This window comes from Sphaeramia orbicularis, chromosome 24, assembly GCF_902148855.1.
Source record: "Sphaeramia orbicularis chromosome 24, fSphaOr1.1, whole genome shotgun sequence".
NCBI classification, from domain to species: domain Eukaryota; kingdom Metazoa; phylum Chordata; class Actinopteri; order Kurtiformes; family Apogonidae; genus Sphaeramia; species Sphaeramia orbicularis.
In genome coordinates, this window is record NC_043979.1 from 16614891 (window position 1) to 16640870 (window position 25980).

General features: G+C 40.9%; 1 protein-coding gene across 1 annotated transcript in view; it reads right to left on the reverse strand.

The window, feature by feature from the left end:
• Positions 1 to 25980, reverse strand: part of runx2b (RUNX family transcription factor 2b) — a 95199-nt gene that overhangs the window by 13077 nt on the left and 56142 nt on the right. The window contains 3 exon segments of the mRNA XM_030128991.1: positions 11563 to 11667; positions 14242 to 14398; positions 15912 to 16174. Of these exon segments, the coding sequence (XP_029984851.1) occupies positions 11563 to 11667; positions 14242 to 14398; positions 15912 to 16174 (525 nt within the window).

The following is a 25980-nucleotide window of genomic DNA, read 5'->3' on the forward strand; positions in this document are numbered from 1 at the left end:
ACTCTGCCCTCTGAGACTCACTGGTAACTTTATTTCCATGTCACAGTTTCCACAGATAGAATGTTGAAAACTGATTTATTCGTACTTTTACTCAAATATAAATGGTTTCCATTTGATGCTACTTTACATTTCTACTCCACTACATTTGTCTGACTTTTCAGATGGTGGTTTTTCATGTCCTTCCTGTTTGGTGAAAACCACTGGTCCAAATTCTCCTCCTTAAGCTAAATAAACAGTTAAAAAAAAACATGGATTTGCTGGAAAATGCATCGTCACAAAGTTGAAAACAGGCTGTTTTTCTGAGCTCGTGATGAAGTTAACATTATAGAAATACTTGGATCTCACAGGACGACGACACTAAAGAACAACAACTGAAAGGTCGTATATCACCCAACTGTAACAGCACGGTGCGGTGATAAAAGTACCTTTTATTTCGTGTTTTATGTACATTTTAGCAAGGATGTATGGCTGACATTGCAATTCTTCTTGTCAGAACACTCTTGAAAAAGAGATTTTCAAATTCAATGAGTCATTTTTTCCTGGTTAAATAAAGGTTAATAAAAACTGAAAAAAAAAAACAAAAAAAAAAAAACGGTCTCACCCCCTTGTTGATGCTACAAACATAAGCTGATCTGATTTGATAAACTACACAACAGTGCATAAACTAGTTCAAATGAGGTCAACATTACACATCTACTGCAGTTAAATGCAACAGACACATTAAAGGGGTCATATTTTGCTAAACCCACTTTTAGTAGTCTTTGGTTCATTTATTTGTGTATTTGGACCCTAAAAGTTCAAAAAGTTTGAATTTGAACCCTCCGGGTGCTGTAAAGCTATCTTTATATTCGCTCTGCCAAAAATCAAGTGGATTTCTACAACCTGTTTTAATTCACTCTTAATTTGTTACGTTATATATCTAGTTATGTCACGACATTTGCACATATAAGGTCAAGACTTCTGATGAACAAGTACGACATAATTGTTTGTCAGCAGCAGCGGTTGTAGTCCATACTGAAAATATGTCCAAACTTTGAGCTGATTACCTAAAATGTTCAGTTGTTGGTTGTATTAACAAACACAAGTGGCTGAACGGGACAGAGAAGGGGGTGGGGTCATGTGCATTTAAAGGGCCAGCGCTCAAAACAACCTTTCTGGTGTAATTACTCAGAAATAGGGTTGAAGATGGACCTGTGGAGTTGAATTAATGAAGAATTCACACCCATAGCATTTACAGTTTATGTAGAGCACAGGGAAATGTTTTAAAATGCATAATTCCATTTAAAAAAAAGCAAAATATCACTCCTTTAATGCAGCAGTAATATTAATTTAAAAATATCATATAGTATTTCGAGACCATTATATTGCAAAATGACCAACGTGAGTACATTTTCTGGTAACTTTTAACTGAGTAAAGTTTTGGAAGCTGAACTTTTAATTGTATGTTCACTGTTTTACTGTCAGCTGACCATTTCAGTAACCCTACTTCCCCACCAGGACGACCATAAAGTCAGGAAACCTATAGATGCATCCCATTTTAAGTGAAACCTATGTATTTTTCTGATAGAGGAATGCAGCATGTCAGCCACCACATTAAGGTCCAATTTACACTCCAAACAGCCAGACCTCAAGTCCATTAGTTTAGCGGCCTTGACAGTAAATACAGTTTTTCATGAGTTAATTACACCTTTTAGACGACAACTGTTGCCAAACACAAGACGTCTCAGCTGTTTTATCGGAACCCTAGCAGGGCGGAGGAATGAGCCGGGGGTATTTAAAGGAGCGGGAAAGGCGGATGATTTCACTGCCGTAGGGAAAGTCCCTGAGATTCCCATCATCCCTGTGAAAACAGCGGAGATTTTCGATAGCGCCTGCCACTTCCCTGCCCAGCCAGCAGCCGGAAACACGGACAGATTCAGACCAGATGTGAGCGACTTGAATATGCACACATAGAAACACACGCATGTAAGAATGGACATAATACAAACACACCTCCGCGCAGGCAGTCATGTACATTTGTGCACACGGCTGCATGTGTAAGCTCACACATGCTGCTACAAGAACAGATTAATAGTGATTGGATAACACCTCTACAGATAGTATCTCTAATTGCATACTGATCCTACAATAGTATTATTTCAGCCGTCCCACAGACAAAAGTCGGTATTCACCCGGCCTCTCCTGATCTGATAACACTTAGTAAGAGCGAGTAGGTAAACACAATGTAAGTCCTCTGTAATTAATGGCAGCATCAGATTGGATCAAAGCCTGAGCACAAAGATGTTTAACGGATGGTTAGCTGCTCCTTTCTATGTCCTGGCTGAAAATACTCCTCAAACACTAAAGCTCCTTTCACTGTGGCATAGTTTGTCTTAGGATTTCTTGTGAAAAGAGGTACAAATGTCCTGGCTTCCTATTCCCCTCAACCACATCAAGATCAGTGTTGGAAGTTAGCCTGCACCATATCAGTCTCACCATCACAGTGTGCACATGTGCAATAGTCACACGGAAAGTCAAGTAAGGTAAACTGAAGTTATTGCAACCTGAAAATGAGGGAGGAGCAGGAGAATATCTATGAAAATGAAGATCTGGTTGCATAAAAGTACTTTGCTGATGCACTGAACAATGATATACCCCTTGAACTGTAGAAAGGATGGATGACACTTAAAATGAGTAAAAAGTCATTTTTTACTTATTTTCTGTGCAGACGCTGACCCAATTATTCTAGAACCATTAATTCTGCCCAAATGGAGTCACACATATCCTCTAGTGAAAAGTCCTATATTTTTTATATTGCAGATAAATAGTGCAATGTCAGTTTTTTCAATATCATGCAGCCCTAATTGGACAACAGGTTACTAGAAATGTAACTAGTTACTTTCTCAACGGTCTGTTTACCCATTATGTGTCTTTCATATAAGTAGTGATGAAATACTAATGGTTTGGAGAAATAACTTCCTCTGATTTTTAGTTTATGTGGTTACAAGTTAAGGCAGTGTGAACCTACCATGGTGGAAAATATTAAAGTTGCTGATGACTTTTGTCACCAATTTTTCATCAGATCTGTAAAACCCTACTCATAGCCTAAGTGCGTGGAGCTCCGCTTCCCACTAAGCATGTCACGACAAATTTCCAAAAATGTCCGAGTGACCTACCGGCTCTATTTGTAAACAAATGGTTTGTTTATGGTGGAGTACACTTTGAAATTGTTCACCGTGAGAGAAGAGATTCAGGTGTGTAATAACGGAAAGACTTAAGGATTCATGATACTGAGGATATGACTCTGGTTTTACGGATTTGATGAAAAACTGGTGACGTAAGTCATGCGCAGCTTTAATGATGGTCAACGGTGTGAGACAAATAATATTTCAATCCTGTTTGAACCATTTACACAAACGTTTGTTAATTTAAAGGATTATTTTATGAGCCAAAAAAGTCTTAGCTTGTGGCAAAGACAGTAGGGAAACATCTAGTTTTGTGTTAATAAGCTGAGTGGACTGCATCTCTTGTCACATGTGAGACACATCACTGACGCCTAAACAGCTGCTTGCTTGGTACATTTTACCCAAATCTTTGGAAGCAAAGTGAAAAAGCATTAAAAGAGGAGAAAATAACTATAGTTTGATCATGCTGAAGTTGCACAAACATCTTCAGCGACAGAGACAGTTGTAATGATGATTTCTGAATTCTCACAGTCTAATTGTTCGACAGTTTTACCACAAAAAAACTTCATCGACTTGGAAAATAAACTTTTAATTTGATGAACATCATATGTGTAAACGATGGGAGAATTTAGAGGGGATCAAAAAATGACTTGTCTCCTGTCACTGACTGTAACACATTTTTTTATCCTGAATAAAGTCCCATAGGACACAACCACAGGAGCAGGACTTTGCCTCTATATATACAGACACGGAAAAAATTATTAGACCACCCTTGTTTACTTCAATTTCTTGTTCATTTTAATGCCTGGTACAACTAAAAGTACATTTGTTTGGACAAATGTAATGATAACAACAAAAATAGCTCATAAGAGTTTAATTTCAGAGCTGATATCTACACATTTTCCATGTTTTCTTGATAATAAATAAAATCCCTTCAGTTCTTACATCAGTATCTATGGCATTGTACTGACAAAAACAGTGCTTTTAGGCATTCCATGTTTTCTTTTCTGTCTGTTTTAGTCACATGATACACACAGGAGTTAGTGCTTGATTGCATAACCATTGTTTCTGATGACTTTTGATGGTCTAATAATTTTTTCCGTGACGGTATATAAAGTCCTAAAGATCAAGTACAAAACAACAAAACAAAAACAAAACAGTAATCCAGTCTCCAGAATCACTTCACAAATCAACATGATGCTATTACTAGCCATTATTACTTTTCTGACCAAGTAATAGTTTTTCTGTTAAGTTAGTGATAAAGTCATTGATCGACTCTAGAGAAGTAACTAGTAACTGTAACTAAATACCGCTCCTCGGTAACATATGAAACAATGATCATGAATCAAGTATCACTGTGAAGACATCAGTAGGAAATTCTTGTGTCTGCTGCCTGACTAAGTAACATGTGAGGAAAATGTGGAGAGCCAGAAAATCCTGAATAAATGGGATAATTTATAAATTTGGTGTCACGTCATGCCCTCTAAGCCCTTCAGTCTGGTTTATGATCACCGGGTGAGCTCGGATGAATGTATCTTTGGGGCTGATTCAGAAAAAAAAAAAAAAAAAAAAAAAAAAAGTACGCTCATGGAGCCTGGGTTGAATCAGCCGGTCTGTAGTTGTGTGTATGTGTGTGTCAGTCATCTCACAGTGGAACAGCCAGTAAAGTGGATGAATGAATACACTAGGTCTATATTTCACTTTTTATTTGGAGCCCTCACAGTGGCCATGTTGTTTTTGTGAGCGGTCAGAAACAATGAATTATTTCAGGTGGCAATCTGAAGCTGGCAGAGCGTGGCTGGAGAGGAAAAGCGCTGAGTGGGTGACGGCCAGACGCCCGCCTGTCGACGATGGGGGTCTGGTATATGAAAGAGAGGAGGGGGGACAGTAGTAGAAGAAGAAGAAGAAGGGGTGATGAGGGGGAAAAAAAGAGGGGGGATTGGAAAAGAAGGAAGTAAAGAAAGAGGAAGAAGAAGTGAAAAAGAAAAAGGAGGTGTGGGAGATGAGGCAGCGGCAGGCGAAAGGGAGAAAGGGGGAGAGAAAGGGGGAGCCAGGCTGTCGTGGAGCGCTGCCAGCCGTCTGTGTGGTCCATGCGTTCCAGCCTGGAGGAAGCAAGCCAGGCAAGAGAAGGGCACACGCACACACACACACACACACACACACACACACTTACACAACAATCCCAAAAAGTGATACATTTACTGAAGAAAACGACACATTATATACACAGTATTGCACATAGTTGAAAGGACACACACACAGATGCACACACACACACACACACACATACACACAGAGACGCACACATACACACAAACACACACAGACACACTTGGCTTGCGTGTGCGTCTCAGACACTCTTTAAAGTGTTTTGATTCAGAACAGGGGAGAACAAATCCCTCAGAGATGACTTTAGATGCAGCCCGGGGCGACGCAGCTCTGGACCCTCTTTCTTAATCTTCATCTCCTTTTATGATTCACTTTTCTGTCTTCCTCTCTGTCTCCCCCTCCCACTGCTGAACCATTCTGTGTTTTGCGTTGTAGGGCTTTGGCACCTCTTCAAGGAACTTCATAAGACATTCAACTGACTGACTGCCTCTGGAAAAGCCTGAAGTCTTTTTTTTTCTCTCTCTCCCTCTCTCTCTCTCACTCACTCTCTCTTTTCTTTTTTTTTTTTTTTTTCCATTGCTCGCTCCCTTGTTTTCACTCCTCTTTCTCCTGTTGTTTGGGTGAGTTTTATTTGTTCGGCTCCCATTGTTAAAATTCTGCTTCGAGTAAAGCAGCAGCAGGTAGGTGTGGATGTGTGTGTGCGCATTTATATCATTCAATCGCTGAGAAAACACTATTCAATTCTATCAAGACGCATAAAGAAAGAGTAAAACCCCCTTTAAATGCCAGGATGTTGTACAGAAGTGTTCTATTTTTTCTGACTGCTTGAGGCAGTCACTGATATAAAGCGCGCTAATCCATAAAATAAAAGGCCTCTTATTCCAGAGCAGAGGAAATGAAAAGATGAAACGAAAACAGCCTTACATCATTTTTATACTGTAATGCAACATAATTAGCATGTTAGCATTTAGTGCTAAGCATAAACGGCTGTTGTATGAAACAAAGCCGAGGTCTTACAGCAGGTAATAGCACCCTGCGAGTGCATGTAATGGCATGTGTGTGTTTGATGACACATCGCGGAGGAGTTGGACTGCCTTTCGGTGTCGTCATGACAGACATGTTAATGAAGGTATCTTACTTACTCATACTTTTTTCCAGAATAGCAGCACTGAAAATGGCAGACTTTTTTTAAAGGATTTTTAATAGCGCGTAGCTTGGCAACCCTTCCAAATTAATTAGGTGAGTGGGTGTTTGTGAATAAAGTGCTGCAGGAGTGATGTATTTTTGTAGGCCGACGTGGAAGTTAGAATCACCCTCGACGAAAAGCCAATGAGGTTTTTCCAATGGAGTTGGGATTATAGCAGAAAAAAAAAGCTCCGTGGCAAACAGAAGTCATAATATGTGTTTTTTCAGTAAGACAATCTTAACAAATATGATTTCTGAAATGCTATAATGAAAGTTACAGTCACATGACTTCAATGTCAACACAACTGCTTCCAATTTATAATTTGATCTCCCACGCTTTCCTCTTTTACACAAAACTTTTTGCTAGTGCTATTTTGCAAGAGCACAACACAACAAGGCTGCAACTGTGTCCCTGACAAACTCATTTAGCCACAGTTTATTAAAGTTTATTTATGTGCAATATGCAAGTCTGGTGCATGCTCATCTATTTATGTGAAGTTTGTGTTTGAGTCTGTGTTGTGCTGTCAGCTGAAACACTTTCTGAGCTAGGTAGTGCTGCACATGGTTGCTGCTGTAGGGGAGCAGAAGAAAAGATACTGAAGAACTGAGGAGCAAATATGAACACTTCTGAAGGAAACCAAACCTCAACATACAAATCAGTGTAGAGGCTGTTAACATGGGTGTAAAAAATCAAAAAACGACCGAGTCAATCTTTAACTTTATGTCAGAAGTGGGATATTTTACTGTACATCCTAAACCAAAACCTGAAATTCTCTCCATCTCAAACACACACCTTATTTCAGATATCTAACCATAAAGGCATTCAAGAAATAGACTTCATAACAAGGAAACCAGAAACACAAATATGAACTCACTTCCTGAAGAGCAAAGTGTATCTGTAACTATCTGTGTGTGCTAACATCAGGCTAAAGTCACAGAAATACTTTGGCTTGGCACACTGGTCTCCTGAACCGCTAATATTATCTGCAGGCCTGGAAGTAACTGGGGCCTCTTCACCAGACTTGTTAACACTCTGACCAAAACCGAACCAAAACACGACCCCGTCCCCATCCCCGAGCCCAGAACCCCTCAAACCCGGCTGCTTTAAACCTCAACAGCGCGAGCAGAGACGGGCCTGACCACTAACCTCCACCACTGACACACACACACACACGTGTCACACATACTTAGTTCTGTACAATAACCACTGCTGTATGCCTGAGCAAGACACTGTGTGTGTGAGACGCCACAATGGTTTTTGTCACCTCCTATGTTTGCCTGTCATCAATTAACTATAATGAGAACAGTGGGTTTGGACAGAAAGCCTTGTATATTGTGTTATTACGGCTCGGCTATTATCACTCAGGAAGTTTGTCTCAGCTGGCCACAGCCACCGTCAGGAACAGCTGAAAGGAGACAGAACCACCTATAAAAGCATACTGGTTTAAACAACCACTCCCTGTCTATTAGCTCAAAATGACATTTAATTAGACCTATTAGCTCTGCTCCAAATCAGCACCGTGGCTGCACTCGACTAATGACACCAATAACACACACACTCTTTGCTGAACATGTCATGTGGGAGCGCACATGCAAAAGAAAGACTAACATGTAGGCTGTAGCCACATTTGTGCACATTTGCAATCATATTGCATGCCTACATGCACATACACACAAACACACACTTGCTGAGTTGTTGGTACAGTGGCAAACCACAGTGTAACCAGGAGCTGTCAAGCGATTAAGCACAATGAGAGCCACAGAAACCGAGTTAGCCTCCCGCTAATAACACAGTGGCCAGAGGGACCTGACTAACCACTTACCATACCAATACACACACACATACACACTGTAAACCTCTGAGAAGAATCACACCGCAGATCTTCACACTAGGCCTCACTGATATTCGTCACTCTGACCACCCAATTAATTAGCTGGAGCTCTGCAACACAGTTCAGAGATATGAGCGCCATTCATTCACGGGTGGTCCGACTTTATATCCACGCTGATATATATTGGATGAGGAACCGCTGAGGAACTGACAGCCCAGAGGAAAAGTCATATGGCTACCATAAGGCTCATCAAACACACAGACACTCAAAGTCCTTCCTGAATAAGACACCCACATCTAGGGAAGTTATTAAAAGGGAGCAGAAACTGCCAGTAACAGCAAGAGAAGTGGAAAAGAATAAACAAAAACATAGCTATAAAACTTATTTCTCGACAGCGATGGAGTGTAACTAAATACTTTTAGTCAAAAACAGTCCATACGTATAAGTTTCAGGTATTTGTAACTGAGTACCTCCAGTTTACAGAGCTTTATACTTCTACTTAACTATATCTCAGAGGCTAATATTGTACTATTCACTGCACTACATTCATCTGATAGTGTTAGTTACTTTTCAGTTTATAATCTTTATGTCCAGTGCAAAACAGATACTAAATCTTCTAATATGTTGATTTTGAATGTTTAAGATGAACTGTAGGATTAAGTGTTTATTTAGAGGTTTTAAAATCCTATTTAGAGGTTTTAAAATCCTATTGAATTCACTGTGAAATGCATGGTCACAAAGATGAAAACAGGGCTGTTTTTCTAGGCTCTGGAAATACAGACTTTAGTGATAAATGGTTCAAACAGCGATGCAACAAACCTACGATGATCTGATAGACTATGATGCACTGCTGTAGATTATGCAACTATATGAAGAAGCTCAATTTTACAAATAAACCTTTAAAAAGAAACACACACATTACTTTAGTGACAATAGGAACCCAATAACACCTCATACAACAGTAAAGACACTTTCTGCTCAATGTCTAATTATACTTTTCATATTTTAAGTAGATCTTGCTGATAATTCTTACATTCTTTAACCTCAATAAGGTTTTAAATGCAGTATTTCTACTTGTACTGCCATATTTTGACAGCGAGGTGTTAGTACTAGAGGATCTGAGGACTGCTTTCAAAAATCTCCTGTTATTGTCATCTTATTTTCCACAAACAATATGGTGTTTTTGCAGAGGAAGGCCACAGAGTGCCAGTGTATGTCAGGTTTAAGACAGCCCACTGTTCTTTCTCTGTGCGTCCCCTCCCTGTGGGGCCCCTCCCTGGCCCAGTGTACCACAGGCCTCCTAATTACCCACTCGTTTAATACAAAATAGAGCTGTAATGGCCGACAAAGCCCCCATGTGTCAATGAAGCGTTCACAGATAGAATCACAGTTTTGGACACAGCCGGTGCTCTCCGTGCTGAGACTCGGAGGAGGGAGGTGTGGTTGAGAGGGCACATGTGTGTTTTGCCACCCTCTGACCTCGGCTTAATGACCCCTGAGAGGGAGACGTGTTCTGGCTGTAGTTTTTGGGTAAATTACACCAGTGCTGCAATTCTGACCACTTAACAGCAAACTAAAGAAGTTCAGGGGTTACGTATGATGACATACTCTTTATTGCTTAAATTACTGTCCAGAGACTGTAGCTCCAACATGCAAACGGGGGAAAAGAAAATAAGTTCTGTTCCACTTTAAAGCTTTTTCTCAGGCCGCAAAATTGAGCAGGAGAGTAAAAAGTTAGAACAATGGATCAAAGTGTAAAATCTCTTGACTATGCCAGGCTATAATGAGGTTATTAGCCTCACCTGAGATCAGGTTTGTCTGAGTCAACCGAACCTCTCGAAAGCCCCGACTTCCTGCTTTCTGGACACGAACCCAAGTCCACAGAGACCAAACCCGGGCTTTTCTAAACAACTTCTCCCATCTGGTCGCCACCAAATAACAGGACTTGTTTGAAAGCCGTGTGACGGGGGACAGCAGATGCACAGGAAATGCTTTTGATCAAACAAGATGGCTTGGGAGCGAACGGGATGGAGGGGAGAGAGAGGGTGAGAGTGTGAGTATGTTGTGCCTTTGAGGACAAACGTGCGCCTCTGTTGCTCTGCGAGTGTTGATGAACACTGATGGTGGAGTTGTGTGAGGCGTTTTTTGGCACCACAGGAAGGTTTCCTACAACAGAGAGAGACTGATGGTGGTACTAATCCTACTGTCTCCTGGCTCCTCTGTGTCTCTGTGCGTCCTGGTGCCATATGTGACGGGGCCGGGTGGGTGGAGGGTTGTTTGTGATGTGATATTGTTCATTGAGACGCCGAGAGATGAGAATATGTTTTTTTATGAATAGGGAGGAGGGTTAGGGAAACAGCTGCATGCCAGACCAGTTGGCACTGACAGCTATAGTAAAGTTTTTTTTCCTCCTCAGTTGTTTTTATATGGCCCATTAAAATGAGCTGATGCTAGCACTCTGCTACCCAGTGTACCCTGTCAGGAATATTCCCCCTCACTTTTTATTTCTCTTCTTCTCTCTCAGAGTGTCACATGGGTGCCTGAGCTGCAATCTAAGAGGTCAGACTGATTAAAAGCCAGTTGATTGCTAATTACCGCTTTCACGTTTTCCAGGAAAGCTCCTTTAGTTAATTAACTTGTTTTACTAGCCTGTCACCATTTTAGCTGGGCATTTATTTGTTTTCTATTGCCACTAAATGTCAGACACACCCACGCATTGCGATACTGAAAGTGCAAACCAATTGCTGTGCAAAACTGTTGCAGTGTACGTTTTCTGCAAATCATGGATACATTTAATCACAATACTGTGTTTTTGAAGGATCCACTCCTTTGCAACAGGTAGACAGTTGTTAGTATGATGGATGGTGGATCTACAAAATCCAGTATTTCACCACCATAGAGTGGAGTTGGAATCCTGACTGCCATAAAAGTTGTGATTGAAGTTGTGACAAGTAAAAGCTTGTGATTTAGTTTCAGTATTAGGGAACAACATTGTGAGTCATTTTCTCACATCTAATTAGACTAATTTTGCCTTAAACCAAATGTTGGTATCTTTTCCTAACCCTTACAACTGCTATAAATGGCTAAAAACTATATAAATATAATTTGTGAGCGCACCACATATCTAGAAATGTTGATGTGAAATGTATTTTTGGTTTGTTGATATTACGCATAACCACGGTTTACAAAAACAATAGGACAAATAGGATCTTTGGGTACATTCTATTTCGTGTATGTGCTAATTGTCTGGACGTGCGTGTATTGGTACTTACTCCTGGGCTCACGTGGTCCATCCACGGTGACCTTTATGGCTCGGTGGTAAGTGGCCACTTGTGGTGGGTTGGTGAATACTGTGATTGTCAGGGTGAAGCTCTTGCCTGTGGTGACATCAAACAACATCAAATGACATACCATCTGCGAAGACAATGACCTGCATTCATCTCTAAACCATCCCCATGTCACAAGTGTGGTTGTGATCACATAATAGCCAATACAAACTGGGAAAATTCGACTTTGAGAGGATTAACGACAGACAACATTGGCTGTTTTGAGAGGGACTATTTAAGTTCCTTGGCAGAGTCTAAATGGAAGATTGACTGGAGGAGCCAGTATCTTGTTATCCAGAATTTCTCCCCGTCTAACCCAGCATGAGTGGGCGAGAGGCATTTTAATAGTCACTTCCTCTCTAGATAATCCCCAGCAGTTGCTGCCTTGGGGTTGACTGTGTGCAAGTTCTTATGTGTATGCACCAGGAATGCTATGAATCAGGGCGCAACAGCCAAGTCAGCAGCAGCACTAACGTCTGAGGTATGCAGATGCATCACGTAACCATGGCCACGCACAGGAAACAGGAAGTGGGGGGCAGGTTATTGCAGCGACTCATCTGCGCAGCTGTTCATTCAGTCGCAGCCATCTAGCCATGTGTATCTAACTCTCTTCCGCTTCTCACTGTAAACATTCCTTTCAAAGCAACGATAAGAGGGAGATAGCGACAGGTGTCCCACATACCTGATTTGAGGTGCATGTGGGTGAAGCAGACGGAGCTGGTTCAGGCAAGTCATCAGATAAAAAGGACCTGTGCTCCCTGAAATCATCACTGCTGTCATGCATTACCCACAATCCATCTAATTCACGCTTCCTCTCAAGGCAATCCTGTACACTACTACACTATTAACTCTAATGATGCTATCAACAGTATCCCATTACCTGTCATCATACTGCAGCAGCACCTCAGCCCTGTAACTATCAATCTTTGTCCGCCTCTGCTGCCTCTCTTTGTCTCTCTGTGCATGACTTTTAGCAATCTAACATCCTATCGGTTCACTCTGCGAGTACTTATCTCTGTCAGTGTGGGGTATTCATTTCAGACACCTCATAGTCTGATCTCCCCTGGCTCCTATGTCACTTCCTGTGACTAGATTCTGTGTCACAGCGAAAGGACGCACACAAAGTCCCCATGGCAACAAGTCCCCTCATCGCTTCTCTATATATACTGTGTCACCCGTGCCAACTTTTTCCAGCCTTTTTGACAGCTACAGAGGTGGAACGTAATTAAGTACTTATATTCAAGTACTACACAAGTACCAAACTGAGCTAATGGTATTTTATTAGAGTGCAACTTCATGCTTCTACTCTGTTATAACTCAGGCAAACATTGTACTTTTTATGCCAACATTTGTCAGACAACATTAGTTACTTCTCAGATCACAGTTTTCATACCCTTCCTGTCCAGTGAATATTATGTATTTTCAGTGACTTTGAATGTTTGTGATAAACTGGAGGATAAACTGTTCCATTGTGGGTTCAGAAAATACTCTTTTAAAATCCTCTTGGATTTGCTGGAAAATGCAGTGTCACAAAGCTGAAAACAGGCCTGTTTTTCTGAGTTCATGCAAAGTTGACTTTTTAGTGATACATGGTTCTTGCAGGACAGTGATGCTGCAAACAGATGATGATCTTAAATGATATGATGTACTGTTGTAGCTTAAGCTAAGGTATATAAAGCAGAATGAATCCAAAACATCATACGTAAGAATAAAACATTATTTAACTGCACAGTGACAACTCTAACTTTTCAGACTTTGTGATACATTTTTAAATGTGATATTAATGCTTTTACTTCTTGGACCTTTTACAACTGTAACATAAAAGGTCAAAGTCTCTAAATGCACTAGAGGAGCTCCTGACTATACTTATCATCATCATCTTGTCGCAATCAACTCTTTTCTGTGTAATTTGAAAATAAAAGTCCTTTTGGAGATATTCCCCAAAGGAGAGTGTGAGGAGGTTCTAAAAAGAGAGGCGCCAAAAGATTGTAAGTCAGATCGTAAATAATATGATTTAGTAAGAAGAAAGCCCATGATGCAAATAGTCACTTCAGTGATGCCAAATATTCAGGGAATGCCATTTGACCCAATAGGAGGGAGCCTCTGTCTCACACCCTGACAGCCTGAGGATATGTGCAGAGTGTGATCAGCCGCAGGGCTGCAGCACCACCCAGCCTGTTTATAATCCTGGACGCAGAGGGTTCATGTCAGGTGAACATTAGCATGTCGGTTCAGGACATGCTCATGCAGCTGATGCAAGGCTGCTGCACATCCTATCTGTTTTAAAAGTTTTGGTTTTTTAAAACTATAGACCAGGCAGCAGGCCTCCATGTCACTGTAAAAAAGGTTTTTACAAAAACTTGTGTCTGACTTAGATTAAAAGATTAAAAAAAACACACACATGGAAGCCCATTTGCTGATTTCAAAGTAAAGACAGAGGGAGCTATATGATTCACCCTTGAGATTTCAGAAGAAGGGCGGTGGGCCTTGAGCCTGGAGTTAGGGGAGATCATTATGTGGTTGCCACGTAGAGAATGTGACCACTAATCCACACCACTGAACTTAATGGCTCCCACTGAGTGGAAGCGTGGGGTGAACAGAGCGCAGAATGTCTTCAGGCCTCACCTCTGCCACTGCGGCCCACGAAGCGAAGGTCATTGAAGCGAGCTACCTGGTTCTTCATCACACCTGAGGCATTCCGCAGCTCAGCGGAGTAGTTCTCATCGTTCCCTGCCATCACTGTGACAACAGTCCCATCAGGTATATCTCCCAGGGCTACCACCTGGACACAGAGGTCAAAGGGCAGTAATTCAATAACTACAGAGTGAAGACGCAAAGTAAAACACACAGGTCATGAAGGGTATTATTCTCTCCCTGTTCATTGTTAAAACTGTGATGAAAACAAGTAGAAAAAACATATGATATTGTTTTCAGTTGGAAAATCATAAGTGGTGTGAAACCAAAATATGTTTCATTCGCTTCCACTGATAAAAATGTATGTAGCTGATGTGACAGACTTGTTTTACATCATGCCATACTTCACCAAATTATGTTGATAAATGGATTTAATTTAATTCTCCTGAAGCAGTTTGATGATGAATTTGATTAGAATTGCTTCTCAAACGCAGTCTCTGAAACAAAAGCATGGAGGCCTTGTGTTATCATTTAGATTCCTGGATGCAGATAAAAGAACATGAGTAGGCTCAAAACGCTGCAATAATTACTGAGTTGTAGTAATAATAGCAGTTAAATAACACTTATATTTTAAAAGTGTCATAGTTGATTTTGGGCCAGGACTGCAGCTACAAATTTTCACTCTGGTGTTTGTGTTTGATCCATCCTTTAAGTAAGATCTGTCATCTAATGAAAAGGCCTTTCTCTGTAAAATATCATGGGAGCAGAAAATTGTCAGGGCTTCAAAAATGCCTAAAATGTATAAACCACACATGTTCGGCTTATAAATAACATTTCATAGCTCAGCATTTTTTCTTCATATGCAAAACATAAACAGCCTGATTACTATCATCAAGTATAATTATTTATAAGGTGGTTACAATTTGCCATTTTACACTGTAATATATATTTTAAATGTTTATTGACATGCTCAAATAATTCAAATAGTAAATTATAGTTAGTGTCATTTAAATATATTTTCCATGTTGCTTTATTCATTGGATTAAATAAACTACATTTATAATACACAAGTGAACAATAATAACTTATAATGGCAATAAATATTCTTTTTTTATTAGAAAATGTGGAGCAATGACAACATGCATGTCTTTGTTTAAAAAAACAAAACATATAAATATAATTCCACATCCAATATACGTTCTCTGACAGTGTTGGCCTTTCTTTTTTCTTTCATGCTTTTTTTTCTTTCTAATTTATTTCGCTTAAGTGTCAAACCGATGATATTTTCCAGACCGCATTTCAACATCTATGATTAACTGGTGACATTATTAAAATTATTTAACGTGTAACAATAACACAGTTTTTTTGTTAGAAACTGTAAAATATATAGTTGATTAAAAGCCTTCAAATGTCATGTAGAACAAGAGGGAGGAAATAAAATAAAATAAACTCCCAGTTTTGCGTAAAAAGTTTTCCATGCGTCCAAAGTCAATTTTCAAAAGCATCATGAGGCCTTTAAAAAGAAAGTGTGATTTTTTTTTTTTTTTTTTGGAGTTGGTTTCGCTTTAGGTGGTTGTTTTCTTCAGAGCGATCAAGGGATCACACTGCGGTTTCTAATCCTTTTCATTTTTACGCACCGCATTTACAGATTCCGGACTCACCTTGAAGGCGACCGGCAGGGTCTTGTTGCACCGCCAGTGGGAGGGCAGGACCGAACACAGAAAGTTGGGGCTGTCGGTGCGGACCAACTCAGCCGGGTGGTCGGCGATGATCTCGGCCATGCTGCGGTTTTCGTGGGGACGGAGCCTTGGCACCGCCGCCGCCGCGTCCGGCTGACCGGCTGGGGAGCTCACATCGTTCATCTTCCCTGGGACCGGCTGGAGGCTGTTGGACGGCGGACTGAACCTCCGACTGGCGCTGGGATCTACGGGAATTCGCATCACAACAGCGTGGGATTATCAAAAAAAAAAGGCACCAAAAAGGCTCCTCCAGCTGCTTTTTCTCTCCCTCTCTCACACGAGTCTGGGAGAAAGTCGGAGTGTGTGCCGCTGCTCTGAGAACCTCTGCGCGTCTGCCAATGGAAAATGGGACTGGGAGAGCGCACACACCGCGTTTCACAACCCTCTCCACTACAAACTTTAGTGGGCGCCTTCAAACGACATAAAATATACTTCTCTTCGGCAAGAAAAACAACCCTTGAAAAAAAAAAAACTTGATGATGTTTTTTAAATGACAGGTCTTTTCTCAAACTTTGGAGACGAGTCCATGCGCCATAACGCATTTGTTCAATATGAGGATATAAATAACATCAAATAAATGTCCGAGAGCGTAATAGGCTATACGATTACAACAAAAAAAAAGCCGGTTTAAAATGGAACAGTCGACCCACATGCTCAAAAAAAAACTTTTTGTCTGTCTTCTTTTAATGAGAACTCAAAGCGCTGCTCCAGGTGCGTCATTGAAGTCTTTGTGCCAAACTGAAAGGCTCCCTGAAAGCCCGCAGGCTATGTACACACACACATACACACACACACAAAAAGTTTTCAAAGTCAAAGGAATCAGCTTTTTTAACAATACTTAACAGCCCTATTTATAACCCCTCCGACGCGTGAAAGGTGCGCGTATTTTTCCGTGAAATTTCTTGCTCTACAGGGTTAAAAAGGTGGATGAAGCCGGAGAGAGAGAGAGAGAGGGGAAAAAAAAAAATCATCGCCGGTGAGATGAAGGAGGCGGAAAAACGAATCCAGTTTTTGTAGCCGTAAATGTGGTTAGTGTTTGGAGGCCGGGGTTTCCCGTGCTCAGACTTTTTGTGGTTTATATAGCTCAAGCGCCCAGCAATTATTGCGCTGATGCGACTCCAACACGTGGTGTCTGGAGTCAGATCCATTCCCTCCGCCATAATCTATCACGACTATATAGACGGCCGGACAGGTCTGTTTAATGTCTATACCTTCATCAAACACACACATATACACACATACAGGGGGGCTTTTTTTCTTGTCCTTATTAACACTTTCACACAGATTCTCCTCCGTACGTACCCACATGTCACCGTTTCCCCCGGACCGTCGGTGCGCTCCTAACTTTAGACGCAGTCATTTCCAGTCGGTAACACGCGCCAGTCCATCAATCCGTGTTGTGTTACCGCTATGTCCTGACAATATGAAGCTCACAGGAGCGTTCAGAGAGCCGAGTCCGACACTAGAAGTGACTTACACTCCATAAGGTAGGAGTGAGTGAGTCACCGGAGAGCGGTGAGTCAGGTAGAGGCGCAGGAGTAGAGTTTCACTCGGTCGCAGGGGAGAGCTGTTGTGCAGGTGTACAGGTATTCTACTTTACACGGCCTTTAATTTATGTCCATTCAGCCATGTGACTGTTTAGAGGAAAGCGACTGGGCTTGAAAGAAAGAACACATTCACCTCATTCATTTCGACAATTTGATGCATCACAGACTAATTCTTATTTTTTCCAATAGTGCCAATGCGTAAAAGACGCACAGACGCAGGACTGTGACTGGAGTTACTTTTATTATTAGTGTTGATATTTGTTGTTATTGTAAAGGAAGCTGCACGACACTGATGAATATGTAAGTAGGAACAACTTAAGGTATTGAAAGTGTGTGAAAAGCTCGTATAATATCACATCAATATCAAGGGCAAGTGCAAATAAATAACATGGATGTGCAGAACAAGTCAAATAAATAATATGTATGTATGTGAAGAACAAGGCAAATAAATAACATGGATGTGCAAAACAAGTCAAATAAATAATATGGATGAATGTGCAGAACAAGTCAAATAAATATGTATGTATGTAAAGAACAAGGCAAATAAATAATATGTATGTGCAAAACAAGTCAAATAAATAAAATGGATGTATGTGCAGAACGAATCAAATAAATAGCAGATTGTCTTTTATATTTCATGTTTCATTCCTGCCTGTTTTTCAGCACTTTATTTATATTCTGCTGCTATAAACACTGTAATTTCCCCTATGGTGGCATCAGTAAAGTCATATCTTAACTCTTATTCCAGACATGTTATTGACTTGGATATGTATTTGTTTGTTTATTCATACAGTGAATGTGTTGTATATTCCATGTTAATTCTTGATTTTGTCTTATTTATTTGCACAAATATAAATATGTGTAAATTAAAGAAAATAATGCAAAAAAAGATATGCATTTTCCAAAACAAGAAAAAAAACCAATATTTTAAAGATAAATATTAATTATAGATTAAATTGATATAATTTAAAGCATTGATATCATACTTACATAACTGATTTTGTATTATGGCTGTAAGTGGAAAACAAATAAATCATTTTTCTATTGTAATTTCTCCTATACGTTGTAGTAAATATTATTTGTGGGTGTGCAGGCCTGTTCCAGCCCCTCTTGTGTCAACTGTAGAGGGCATCCTCTACCCTCTGTGAGCTCTCAGGGAGGCTCCGTATCTCAGCCGGGCTCTCATCACCCACCCCACCCTCTGCCCTGATTACCCATCAGTCTCCCAATGAGCCTCTGTGAGTGCCACATCACACAACAGCATGTGTAAGGACATTTCTGTGTTCCTTTTTCCGTCGCCACCAAACATGTTTTTTTTTTTTTTTTTTTTTTTATTGCAGTGTCTAAAACAAAGGCCTTTGATAATCCAGGCCTGCTTCAAAATAAAAAAGCGACTACTGGGAGGCACAGCTGTCAGGTTATTTGGGTCCTTTCAGCTTGTTTTGTTATGTTGTAAAGTCGAACCTATAGCTATATATATTTTACAATAAGATATCTGTGTTTAGACCAAAAAAGGTACAGACTGAGGACTGCGAGTTACTTGAAATAACTCAACTTCCAGCGTTTCATAAGTATGTGTGTGCACACGCATGCACGTCTGTTAGTGTGTGTTTGTGTGTGAGGATGTGGGAGGGATATATATAAAGTCTGAAAGCACTGACACGCATCTGGCACCTCGTCATGTGGACGGGAGAGGGAAAAAAAAAAAAAAAAAAGAGTGATTGAGTTACACTTCCCCTCCATGTGCCCCAAACACCAGAAATATGGTTCGCATTGTCCAACATTCTCAAAGATCAACTAACAATTCATGGATGGATAAATGTGAATAGTAGTAATTAAATCTGTAATAGTGATAAACATGGCCTTGCAAGAACCGTGGAGCCAGTTATTCCAACAGGGTTAAGTTTCAGCTCAGACAATATCATCTTTTCACCACTGAATACATTTGAGTAATGTGGAAAACATCTTAAATGTTGTAGGTTATAAATGAAGTAATAACAACCATTTAGCCAATTTTATGCCATCAATTTAATTAGAGATTGTTTTTTTTTTTTTTTGATTTTCAAGTGTGTTTTACATTGTTTTTGGCTGATTTTTAAATTTAATTATAGTATGTTTAACAGTTTGGTTTATAAATGGAACTATACATCAGCAGGTATAGGATGACATGCTCTCATTGCAATTTTATCAAATAGAAAAGGAAAAACTGACTATTACACTGGTCTACAATAAATAAAAGTAGTGAAATTTTACCATGTGTGAGTCACCGATAAAGAAAAATCAAGTCATAAATGCTGGTTAGCTGAAGTTTCCAAGATACAGTTTTGGGTCAAAATGTGAAATTCGAGAATTAATGAAAGAATGGGTTGTACTCCAAGGGAATATTTGTGTCAGAGCTACCAGATCTACTTCAAAACACTGTCTGCACATTACAATACATTCACTTTACAGGTTCTATCTAGTGGAAGGTTTATAAATCTATTAAACCAATATATGCAGGGTGGGGAAGCAAAATTTACAATATTTTGAGGCAGGGATTGAAAGACAGTGTATGACCAATTAGTTTATTGAAAGTCATGAGAATTTATTTGCCACAAGAAAATTGACATAATAGAAAATGTTTTTATTCTGTGTCCTCCTTCTTTCTCAATAACTGCCTTCACACGCTTCCTGAAACTTGTGCAAGTGTTCCTCAAATATTCGGGTGACATCTTCTCCCATTCTTCTTTAATAGTATCTTCCAGACTTTCTGGTAATAGTTTTGCTCATAGTCATTCTCTTCTTTCCATTATAAACAGTCTTTATGGACACTCCAACTATTTTTGAAATCTCCTTTGGTGTGACGAGTGCATTCAGCAAATCACACTCTTTGACGTTTGCTTTCCTGATTACTCATATGGGCAAAAGTTTCTGAAAAGGTATGGATAATAGTGTTAGGTATGATTATGACATCAATATATGTTTGGTTTCAAAACAATTGACGTAGTGCCTGCTGAGAAAAAACAACTAAATGTTCATTGTAAATTTTGCTTCCCCACCCTGTATGGGTAATAACACTTTATCATAGACCTTGAAAACATCAACAAACCTGCACTTTAGTCACTTGTTTTCAAATTAATCTTATTAAAATACATAACATTTAGCATATTTAATCTCTGAAGCCGATAATTCCTGAAAAAAAAAAAGCACTTTTCTCGTGTTTTTTCCAATTAATCTTATTAAAATATGTAACATTTAGCACATTTAATCTCTGAAGCAGATCATTTCTACAAAAAATTTGCAGATCAGTGTTACTGATCAATGAATCGATGTTAAATTCATATTAGATGCTTTATCTTGCAGCAGGATTTTCCTCATTGGATCAAACACTAAAACACTCAACCCCCCCCACCACCACCACCTCTTCCTCCTCCACCCCCCCGGTGTAGCCGTGACTTAAACCCTGACAAGCTCAGCTCATCAAAGCCTGTTTGTCCCATCTGACTCCATTTTGCCTCTCCTCCGCCTGTACGTCCAGCATCTGTCTCCCAGCTCCCTTCCTTCCCTTGCGTTCACAGCGCTATAGGCCTGCTGTCTGCCTGGCTCTCTGTCATTCAGAGGTAAGGCGACCTCTGCTGAAAAGTTGGAAATGGACTGTTTGATGTCCTGGAGATGTGAGGCAGACGGCAGAGTTAATGCGCCTGAATACGCCGTTCAATCAAAAAAATACCACTTCCCCCTCTGACTTCAGCGCACTGGATTTAAGCCGGTTTAGAAATCCACTTTTGATTAAATGTGAACCCTGGAACATTGGACTTTAAGATATTTGACTTACAACCTATCACACTGAGTATTAGCAGACTTAATATTATGCAGTAATGAATATAGCATAAAGCTGTTCATTCAGTGGGGCTGTTGCTCGCCTGCTGCACAGCTGGATCGTCTCTCTCAGCTCTGGTATTATTCATCTACTGTGTTACACTGGCTTGGAGTCATTGCACAGTAGGAGAAGTCACTAACAGTGAAGAACCACAGTATACCACACTGAGCTTGGATGTTCGTTTCATGATTTATGGTAATATTGTATTTCTGCGCTTTCTGCTGCTCAGTTTCAATTATTTGTTTTCAATAAAAATCAAACTCCGCTAACACTCTCTGACTAATTTTTCCTGTCGAGATATCAAGCATGTAATAAAAGTTTCTGTTCTTGCTCCCACTTGGAATGACAAAGACTGTGTGAACCGCTAATATGTACGCACACACGCTGTCTAGAATATAATGTTGTCAGCAAAACCAACCATACAGAATCCCCCCCCCGACTCCCCCTCCTCCTCCTTCTTCCTACTGTCAACCTCTGAACATCTCTTTCACTCTTTGACAAACACACACAGACACATGAAGACAGAGGTCTGTGTATTCTTACTGCGAACAGCACCACAAGGCTGTGCATTGATGCTAAAAAGTACTGAACGTCTACAGTCTAATGGAACAGTGTAAAGAAGACACACCCCGGTTATATACTGTACAGACCTTTGGGATCTTACCACAAGTGGCAAAAATATAGTTTACTCGAGTAAAATAAAAGATTTAGGTGCTGCAACATCTTTACTACAAAATGCACTCAGGGGTTTTAAAGTAAAAATGAGCGCCTTTTTTTGGACTTATTTCTACCAGCTGTTTCTGTTTCAGAGCCAACTGAACCTCATGTCATATTATTCAGCGACTATTAAACCACTCTAATGAACGTCTCACTGCTCCTTCATTCATAAGTCGTTCTCCGTCATGGAAATCACTTTAAATATCTGTTTTTTCTCTCTCTGATCCAGTCTGTTTCTTGTCTTGTTACATCTTTTATGTCTTGTTACATTTGCTTTATCTGATAAACACTGATGAATACACAAAGGGAGTTTGTTTTCTGTTTCGCATTTATTTAGATTGCGATTAGCCTCGATTTTGGGAATGTGTGTAATGCTGCAAAAATAAAAACAATCAATAACAGTCAATAAAATTACAGCAGTGAGTCTATTTTGTAAATGCATTGACGAGATATAACCGTATATATTTAGGTATAGGCTATTTTAGCAAACCCTCTCCATCCTCTTCATGCAGAGTTTTAGCTTCTTCCATCTAAGAGAAGGTACACTTTTCCCTGCAGAGCCGAATCAAACTGATATGTCATTTGTCCCATCTGCCGTTAAGTTTTTAAATAGCCTGTAGGGAACTATGCACCGTTAACTATGATGACTTATTTACTGTACTTACTGTATTATGTGAGATTGATTGTTCTGGTGATATGTGAGATATGTACACTTCTGTTGCAAATCAAATTGCCCTTCGGGGACATTAAAGATTCTCAATTCAATTTAATTCAATTCAATATCTGTGTTAAAATGTAGAAAGATAAGAGAGTCAAAGTAGTATTAGGTACTTCCCACTTCTACTACAAAGTCCATTAACAGTCCACACATGTACTGAGTTCACACACAAACACAAGCATTTAGAATCAACTTTAAAATAAAAACACACTCCTCTCTCCTTCTTTACCTCTAGCATACTCTCATCATTCAAGAGGAAAAGTACAGCCACTTAGAACTCAGGATTAAGGCTCCATTTCACAGTGGTACATTTTTCAAGACACTTAATTATAGCTTTCTAGAAGAGGGTTGTGACGAGGCCCAGGCTTTCAGCTCTAACGGGATGTTTCCATGTTTGGCAGGCCACCAGGCAACTCGCTTGCCAGCTAACCAATCAGCGAGCCCACCAGGCTAGGCAGCAAAGCGTCCAAAAGATCCAGTCCACTAGCCAATCAACCGAACCGACCAGAAGAGCAGACGTCAAGCCGCAAAAACTAGCCTGCCGGTTCAGATCCAGCCAGGCACGTCTATTAATGAACCAACTCGCCAGCAGCGTTGAACTGAGGAGGAGGAGGATGACGATGGGCAGAAACCTTACTCCTCGTGACCTCATCAACACAGCCTCACCGCCTCACATCCACGCACTGATCCCAGATCATAGTTAAGCCCTTAATGACTGTTTGTCACTGAGCCTGTGACATCACCGTGAACTGTTAGGACAAGGACGGCACGTTTTGCGGTGTGTATGCACGTCTCTGAGCAACCATTTTCATGCAGCGTGATTCAAGTTTTGTATTGGAAATCTAGATGGCCGGAGCAGCGGTGCCTACACGATTTGATGTATTTATTCATCAGTGGGATGTAGAAAACAGTTTGTATGAAATTTCAGTGTGTTCTTGAAATGGCACAGAACAGAATGGAAAGAGATGGAGACACGGAGGGGGCGGCTGCTCCCTGCTTGTGGCAGGAGGGTGGTGGTGGGGGTAGGGGGGTACAAAGACAATTTCCTCTCTGCTCTTATTGCTCTGACTGTCTGCCGCCTACTGCCTTCATGGAGGTCCCTAATTGAGATCACTTGTACTTAAAAATAGGAACAAAAAAGGAACTTCTGTGGGCTGGGAGATGGAGAGGAGAAAATAAAGCAGTAATATGTGACGAAGGCTGCCATTAAAGAGTCCCAATGATAGATCAGAGCGAGTGGGGCAAAGAGCTGAGAGCCTTTCTCTGCTTGCCAGGGAGCCTTCAGATGTTGACGTGTCACACACCACCTGCTGTCACAGGGCTGCATGTGTGTAAAACTGTGTTTTCTATGTGCGGGTATGTGGCTCTTTGATGGGGTAAGGTGACAGTGCCCGGGGCCGAGGCCAGAAACACGCTAAAGAGGGGGATTTCAGTTTTTCCACTTTTCTATGGGTGTGTGGTATATTTTCAGAGTGTGTGTGTATGTTATAGTATGTAACTGCAACAAAATATCCATAGCCTACAGTCATCAGACTTATTTGGCTGGTGTACACTATGCAGCCTTTGTGTCATTAGCTATGCTATTATTAGTCCTTCACTTTAATTCAGCCGTTTCACCAATCAAACCCTCCCTGGAGCCGCCTTTTCCCAGACTTTGTCTCAGAGTATCCCTAAGGCATGCTGGTTTTCCCTTCAAACATCTATCACTCAATCAGGTCTGATCGGGCTATTAATCAAACAATGCGCCCCCTCCTCGGAGACCAGTTTGAGGGACTGGCTTGAAGGAAACGCAGCGTATCCAGGAGTGGTACCGCACCGCGGCTGGGAACAGGAACCCTGTAAAGAGCGTTTTTCTTGGATCAGGACCCTCTGTAGGTGCTAAAGACAATACAGACACTTGGGCTAGGCCAACATTCCACTTTACACTTTTCCCTTCCTCTGTGTATTTCACTGGTCTACTTCCCCTCTGCAAACTAGCCGGCTAGTATCAAAATATTTATAGTACATCTGCAAGACATGCTGTTCTCATGTATCCAGGACCGTTTAGCTCTGTGTTCATTATGCGAGGTAAAACTAATACCAGATTTATAGGGGGAGATTTCTCTCTGTTCTCCCTGTCCGTGTAGTAGATCGAGGATGATTTATGTGAGGTAAGGAGGCACATGCGAGATAGATAGAGTGACTATGGGCGAGAGGCAAACAGGCAGCGGCCCAGACTAGCACTCACAGGGGGGCTATCGGCTATCACTCGCCCGTTTCCACTGCTCCTGTTTCCAGCTCCAGACTGGAGGAAGGTGAGGAAGGAGGAAGGCTGAGATGGACAGCGGCGGGAGACAGGGAGCGAAAGGAAGGAGACAAGGATGTATGTGTGTATTTGTGTGGAGACATGGTGGAGGAATGTCCAGGTGCACTGGGCCAAATCGATGTAAGGGGCAATAGCATAGATGGGGGGAAAAAGTCTGTCATGGATGCTCAATTGCACACAGACATAAACATTTAGCCATAGACGCTGTAAACCCACGCCTGGAAATGTACTATACATTTTTTGTCTTGGAACATTTAAATGCATTAAATATACTGTGTGTTTAAGTTGGCTATGTTCACAGCATGGGTGGTGAAGGCTTTTGTTAACGGTCCTAAAATGATAATAAGTGAACCTACGTCAAAAACTGCACTGCAGCAACCGTTTCTGGGGGGTAATCAACATCAAAATTGTCAGTATGTCCAGCATGGAGACAACAGCCAATCAGATAAACAGGAAATGAAACGGTGCTGGGTAGGCTCCACGAGCGGCCACAGCACTGGGCGTGCATCTAGCAACAGCACTCCGCTTCCGAGGGTTTGGATCTCACTCTCTTTTTCTTTTTCCTGATCGCTTCCTGATCCCGGTCCAGCTCATTCACGGTGGAGCCGCTCCAAAACACTGAGTTTGAACCCTACAACCTGGAGCCATACAAACTGCACTGAATTCCAAACCGTTTAACCGTCAAAATGACCCTGGCGAGCTCGACTGTGAGAGGCCTAAGACGATAGCTTTACATGTACGGCAACATCCGATGCTTCACGTCCCCTTTAGGTGCCCACCGAAAAAAAAAAAAACGAAGTGTGCAAATGAAGTTGAGAATGTTATGGCAGATGCAGCTTACTCAT